Below are 7,533 nucleotides of genomic sequence, written 5' to 3' on the forward strand. Positions count from 1 at the left end.
GAGGTTACAGACTCCGCCCTTGGTATAGAACAACGGCCCCTATATGTAAATCCTATGGATTACGACTGGTATCAACACACAACATATGAGAGAGCAGTGACTGTGAGGCGACTGCTCGATAGATTTTGCTCTACGCCACCAAAACTAAATACCATCCCACCAACCACCTAATCCTACTTAAATGCGGGGGAAAAGGCAGATAAAATTTGACAAACAACAAAATAATACAGCAATAACAAAACTTCACTGAACACAAGTTAGAAGTCAAATGGATTACGACTGGTATAAACTATAAACACACATAAATATAAGAAAGAGCAAGAGGCCATTGCTTAACAGATTGAGCTCTACGCCACTAGAGCTAGATACCATTATATAACACCACCTAATCCTACTTAAAGGCGGGGGTAAAAAGCAGATAAAATTCGACGAACAACAAAAGAATGCAGCGAAATAACAAAACTCTTCCATTGATCATTACTTATAAACAAACAAATTCGGTTGCAAACACGGTAAACTCCAAGTCAGACAGTGAATAACACCATCACATTCATCAAAGAACACCAGCAGCTACGAAGCATGTACTACTTACTATCTATAAAACGCATTAACAATTAGTCTCACTTAAAACCGTCACAACCTCAAGATATACGAAGTAGTTATTATAACTAACATTAGATGATCCACATAACAAGAAAACAGATCTCATATCCAGCTTAAAACCGATTCATACGATCAAGACGATGATGACGCCTCCTTGAAGGTGTAAGGCTGTGGAAGAGTAAGCGGACCTCTCCTCATCTCATTATCATCCAACAACCTCTGTCCTCTCTTCTTCGCACAGTACTGCCTGTCGAAATGCTTCACCTATCGACATTAATAAATCAATCAAAATCCGTTACTCTTTTCTTTCCGTTTCAATCATTTATTCACCTCTCATTCTTTACGAGCGGTATTCTAATCAAAGCTAAACAAATAATTGAGACGGAATTAAGTACATTAAATTAAAAGAGAAAAAACAACGACGACGGAGACAGTCGGACTAAAATAGAATAGGTAAACAAATGACGGAAACGGAGATAATTAAAATACGTACCCAAGACGGACGGCAATTCTTCTCGTACTCAACCCTAGAATTCTTGCACTGACAAGGATAAAGAAGACCAACACAACCGCTTTCAGAGGATTTATCGCAAGAGTGAGTTTCGATACAAGTGTAGAACGCATCGCGAGCCTTGTAACAAGCTTGTCTTGCTGAAGCGAGCACGTCGGAATCGATTTTCTCTGGATTTTGCGACGACATACTGTAATATGTAATCTGTAATCTGTAATCTGCAAATGCAATACTGCAACAATTGAATTTCAATTTTGTGATTGTTTCTTGAGAGCTGTGGAATTTGATTTGATCCTCTTAATTTGTTCTCCTCCACCTGATTAATAACTACTGTAATGGACTAATCAGTAATCTTATTGTCCAAGATACGGAGGTCGGAGAAGGAGTAATTTCTTTTGTGGATTTGGACTGAAATTGTAGTTGTACACTTTGGGCTTTTTGTGTGCCCAATTTACACACTTCTTGAAAACTTAACAAACAGGTAGTTCGGGTTGGTTCCGGATCAGATTAGTTAAGGTTGAGTTGGGTCGGATTATTTCAGATTTCGGGTATGTTGTTTTGTGTTAGTTATTAAGAAAGATTTTATTTGTTAACTAGTTTTTTACCCCGTGCATTGCACGGGATACTTTTTGTATTCAATTGTTTGTTCTTTTCACATGAAAACTTACCATCAAAAGTTCTGCTCAGAAATCCATGATTATGCGACAAATTAAAAGGGCTAAAAAGAACTTTTAAAATGAATCCATGATGATGAGACAACTAATGAAGATCGTTTAGCTTATTATAATGTAACCAGATAGGGGTGGCCAATGTATATGGGAGACCCTGTTCCAAATGTCAATGTTGAGACCCGGTATCTTCGATATATGATTAAGAAACAAACTAGTCCAATTATAAGATTTTTCTTAAAATCTAACTATAAATATTGTGTGAAGGCGATCTAGGTTTTGGTGAATTAACATATAACTCATTTTGAGTTGGGTTTTGTGAGAATAACGACTTTAGATTAGGCCTCGGCTATGAGCCTATGAGAATCTAATCGAACACCATATGAGCCGCAGAACATTTACACATATCATATCACTCTAAATTAATGATGATAAAAAAATACAAATAAAACATTGTAGATCATTAAAATACATGCACACATTTATGAAAAATATCTTGATATCTCTCTAACCGAGCATAATTCATTGAATTATTTGTAACTGACAATATCGTTGGTAAATCAAAAGACTACACTACACCATGTCACCAAGTCCAATACAATTTTATTATATAATAGGTTGGTGTAAAACCCCTTTACACAAGATTAACTGGGATGAGAAAGTCGTATATCTCATGTATGAGATATAGAATTAGTTAGTTAGGTTGTTATAAGTTAGTTACAACCAATGATTAGTTAAGGAAAGTTGTTACATATTTCTATATATATACTCAACATGTAACAACCTTGATCAGAAGTTCATTTACTGAAATTACAATTTCTATTTCTCTGATTCTATTCTCTCCATCATTCTCTCTCAATTCTCTCTAATCTTCATCTATATCATTGAAGATTTATATGGTATCAATTGCCAGATTTTCGATTCTGATTAAATCTTCAAGCTTCCGCACAATCATCTTCATCTTTCTTACTTTTTCACATTCAAACATTCAATTCTTCAATTTTTTCTTTCTTCTATCACAACATGCCTGAAATTCAAGAAAATTCTCAAAATTCTCTCTATTCTCCTTTAGATGACTCTCTCTTCTTATCGCCCAATGATCAACCAAATCTCCAGCTGACTGCTTATCTCTTTGATGGTTCTAACTTCCATCAATGGCAGCGAGATGTTGTTCAGGCTCTTGTATCCAAGAATAAGGTGGGGTTCATTACTGGGGAGTGCTGTATTCCTGAGAAGACTGATAAAAAGTTCAATCAGTGGATTCGTTGCGATTTACTGGTTTTAAGGTGGATTCTCAATTCTGTTTCTCAAACTTTGTGGGAAACTTTGCAGTATTCTAATTCTCCCAAGTCTTTGTGGTATGAAATTGTTGAACGCTTTGGTCAATTGAACATTCTTGAGCTTTATGATCTGAAGAAAACTCTCAGCAACCTGGTTCAAGAGAATCTTTCTTTCATGGAATACTACAGCAAGATCAGGTCAATTTAGGAAGGTATTGACAATATGGATCCCATGCCCAGTTGTACCTGTGGAGCTATGTCCAACTGTTCTTGTCAACTGCTTAAGAGGCTTCTTGATCGTGAGACACAAGCCAAGCTGATCCAGTTGCTGATGGGTCTCAATTCTGGTTATGAGCAAGTGCAGACTACTCTTCTTTCTATGGAACCACTTCCTCCTATCAACCGTGCACTAGGAATGTTGCAGAAAATTGAAAAGTAGAAGATCATTAATGATCATGCCTCTGAGCATCAAGTGGAAACTACTGCTTACAGTTCTAAAAGAAGAATGCCAGACAATCCTATTGGTTCTGCTCCTGTTAAGAAGCCTAAAGATGGAGAATTTTGCATTCACTGTAATAAAGGGGGGCATGACATCTCAGATTGCCATAGACTTAAGACCTGCGCTTTCTGCAAGATTAAGGGTCATATTCAAGAACGGTGTTACAAATACAAAGCTTTCTTGGCCAGGTAGAACAAGGGTAAAGGGTAGCATCAATCAACAAATTCTGCTAACAATGCTTATGCTTCTTTCACTGAGCAGGATGATGAGTACGTTGATGTGACTCCTATTGATGACTCTGCTGCCTTGGTTCCTGCTGTAAGGCATCCTTCTGATCCAGGACCTTCTGATATGGTCCAAAATATCATTGATACTACGATGACTAGGGTTCTCAAGGTGATTTCTGATCAGGCTCATCCTGATATCACCCCTCTGCAGTCTTCTGTGCATTTTGCAGGTATGGCTAATACCTCTAAATCCTTTAATTCTATTTCCAACAATTTTGATTGGATAATTGATAAAGGGGCTACAGACCATATGACATCCAATCTTGCTTTGTTAAGTAATGTCAGGGTTTTAGCTAAGCCTCTTTATGTTTCTCTACCTGATAGGACTGTTAAAGTAGTCCATAAATCAGGAACAGCAAGATTAACTGATCAAATTACCTTGGTTAATGTATTGCTCATGCCTGATTTTAATCAAAATTTGTTATCAGTTGGTAAATTAATAACAACCACTGGTTTAACTGCCATATTTCTGCAAAATGAATGCCTTTTTCAGGTCCCTACAAATATTCAAGTGGTGGCTAAGGCTAAAAGATATGGTGATCTTTACAAGCTCAAAATGGCTGAGAATAAAGTTCTTTTCAATTGTTCCTTAGAAAACTGTAACTCTTTGGTTAATCAAACCTCTGATGTGTCTTCCAATGTTAAGGACTTAGCTAATAAAAATGTACTTTTGTTTCATCAAAGATTAGGGCATTCTTCTGTGGATAAGCTCTATCATGTACATGTACCTACTATGAATAAAATCAAGGATTTTTTTTGTGAATCTTGTATCCTGGCAAAGCATCATATTCAAGTTTTTCCTAGAAGTAAATCCTATGCTACTAATTGTTTTGATCTTGTACATATGGATGTCTGGGGACCATATAGGGTTCCTACAATGTCAGGTGCTAGATCTTTTCTCATTGTCCTTGAAGATCACTCCAGGAATACTTGGTTGTTTTTGATTCACAATAAGACACAAACACCTGGTTTAATTAAAGGATTTGTTAAATATGTTTCCACTCAGTATAATGCAATAGTCAAAGTCATAAGATCTGATAATGGCACTGAATTTTTTCAAGATCAGTGTAAGGATTTTTTCAAAGCTGAGGGCATTATACATCAAAGAAGCATTGTAGGAAGGCCTCAACGGAATGGTAGGGTAGAGAGGAAACACAGACACTTATTGGACACTGGTAGGGCTTTAAGACTGTATTCTAATTTACCTCTTAAATTCTGGGGAGATTGTCTTCTTACTCCCACTTGATTAACAAAAGGCCTAGTTCAGTATTGCAATGGCAAACTCCATATGAGGTCTTATTTAAAGAAAAACCTAGTTATACTGAACTGAGAGTTTTTGGTTGTTTATGCTATGGTACAATGTCTCCTACTGTCAAAGATAAGTTCAGTAAGAGAGCTAGAAGATCAATGTTCATTGGTTACCCATTCAACCAGAAATGATACAAATTATATGATCTTGAAGATCATACTGTTTATACTTGCAGGGATGTTATTTTTAAAGAGAATATTTTCCCATATAGAATTAGTTCATTTATAGATCATCAAACTGCTATGTTACCAGTTGTTACAGACATGAATGATTTTACAGACTGGTTTTTACCATCTGATAATCAATCCAGTTCAAGTTCAGGTTCAATTCCAACTACAGCTGCTAATAATGATCTTAGTACTGATCAGGCAGTCAATGAAACAGTTTCAGAGACATCTAATACAGATCCTAGTACTGATCTGTTGCCACTAACAGATTCCACTCATAATGTTACCAGGAAATCTGAAAGACCTAGAAGACCTAGTGTCTTACTCAATGATTTTGTTTTATCAAAAGCCAAGTCAAAATCATTGGTTTTACATAGTCAGGTTGTTAATGACCTAGTTCATTTTGACAAGGAGTATCTCTATTCCTTGTGTAATGTAGTAGATACCCTTGAACCAAATTTTTACACACAAGCCAAATCTGATGACAAATGGGTTGAGGCTATGAATCAAGAATTGCAGGCTCTTGAGCAAAATAATACATGGGAACTGACAACCTTGCCTCCTAATAAGAATGCCATAGGCTGTAAATGGGTTTATAAGGTTAAGCATAGGTCAGATGGTTCCATTGAGAGATATAAGGCACGTCTAGTGGCTAAGGGTTTCACCCAAGTTCAGGACATTGATTATAAGCATACTTTTTCTCCTGTTGCAAAATTTGCAACAGTAAGAATCCTTCTTGCCCTTGCTGCTAAAAAAAACTGGCCTATACACCAACTTGACATCAATAATGCCTTTTTACATGGTTTCCTGGATGAAGAGGTGTATATGAAACCTCCACCAGGCTATACCAAGGCATCTAAGGGTCAGGTTTGTAGACTAAAAAGGTCATTGTATGGCTTAAAACAAGCTAGCAGGCAATGGAACTTAGAATTGACCAAATTTTTACGAAGTGTTGGTTTTGTTCAATCAAAGCATGATTACTCATTATTTACTAAGTTTGATTTTGTTACCAACAATTTTTTGGTTGCATTAGTCTATGTTGATGACGTTTTGCTTACTGGTGATATTCTGGAAGACATACATCAGTTAAAGAGCCAGTTACATGCCAAGTTTACCATTAAAGACTTGGGTCCTATAAGGTATTTTTTGGGTTTAGAAGTTGCTAGAAATGAGAGAGGCCTTCTTCTAAACCAAAGAAAGTATATTCTTGACATATTGAAGGACACAGGCTTTGAAGATGCCAAGTCAGTCCCTTTCCCAATGCAGAAAAGACTGAAACTGTCTACTGATCAGGGAGATTTGCTGACAGAACCAGAACAGTACATGCGTCTGGTTGGGAGGTTGCTATACCTTAATATGACCAGGCCTGATATTTCCTTCAGTGTCCAACATTTGAGCCAGTTCTTGAGTCAACCTAGGGCACCTCACTTACAGGCTGCACATCATGTTCTAAGATACCTAAGAGGGACTATCAACACTGGTCTTTTCTATTCAGCTGTTGGTTCTACTCAGTTGCAAGCCTATTCAGATGCAGACTGGGCCACTTGTGCCTTTAGCTGCAGATCATAAAGTGGATACTGCTTATTTTTGGGGAGTTCTTTAGTCTCTTGGAAGACCAAGAAACAACGAACAGTAAGTACAAGTTCTACAGAAGCAGAATACAGAAGTATGTCATACACAACAGCAGAAATAGTCTGGGCAGCAGGCATTTTACAAGACTTGAGAGTACCTGTTGAAGGCCCCATTATCTTGCATGTGACAACAAATCTGCAGAGCATTTAGCCTTGAATCCTGTCTTCCACGAACGAACAAAGCATCTCAATGTAGATTGCCATTTTGTCCGGGATAAGCAACAAGAAGGATTCTTAGTGACTAAACATGTTTCAAGCAAGCAACAAATAGCTGATATTATGACCAAGCCATTAGGAGCATTGGATCATTATAATCTCTTTGTCAAGCTTGGCCTTACTATACATCCTTCTAGTCAAGCTTGAAGAAGGGGGATATGAGATATAGAATTAGTTAGTTAGGTTGTTATAAGTTAGTTACAACCAATGATTAGTTAAGGAAAGCTGTTACATATTTCTATATATATACTCAACATGTAACAACCTTGATCATAAGTTCATTTACTGAAATTACAATTTCTATTTCTCTGATTCTATTCTCTCCATCATTCTCTCTCAATTCTCTCTAATCTTCATCTATA

At 36.8% G+C, this 7,533-nt stretch overlaps 2 protein-coding genes across 2 annotated transcripts; one reads left to right on the forward strand and one right to left on the reverse strand.

Annotated features, from left to right (window-relative positions):
* Window positions 1–454: 454 nt before the first annotated feature.
* LOC141606149 (uncharacterized) lies at window positions 455–1,426 on the reverse strand. The gene is made up of 2 exons (XM_074425164.1): window positions 1,097–1,426; window positions 455–867 (listed from the first exon to the last, which is right to left on the reverse strand). The coding sequence occupies exons 1-2, from the start codon at window positions 1,301–1,303 to the stop codon at window positions 736–738; spliced, it is 339 nt and encodes a 112-aa protein (XP_074281265.1). The 5' UTR covers window positions 1,304–1,426; the 3' UTR covers window positions 455–735.
* Window positions 1,427–2,805: 1,379 nt separating this feature from the next.
* LOC141608402 (uncharacterized) lies at window positions 2,806–3,501 on the forward strand. Its single transcript, XM_074427759.1, has 2 exons — window positions 2,806–3,260; window positions 3,303–3,501. Exons 1-2 carry the CDS (start codon window positions 2,806–2,808, stop codon window positions 3,499–3,501), a joined length of 654 nt encoding a protein of 217 aa, XP_074283860.1.
* The last annotated feature ends 4,032 nt before the right edge of the window (window positions 3,502–7,533 follow it).

This window comes from Silene latifolia, chromosome 10 (assembly GCF_048544455.1).
Source record: "Silene latifolia isolate original U9 population chromosome 10, ASM4854445v1, whole genome shotgun sequence".
NCBI lineage: Eukaryota > Viridiplantae > Streptophyta > Magnoliopsida > Caryophyllales > Caryophyllaceae > Silene > Silene latifolia.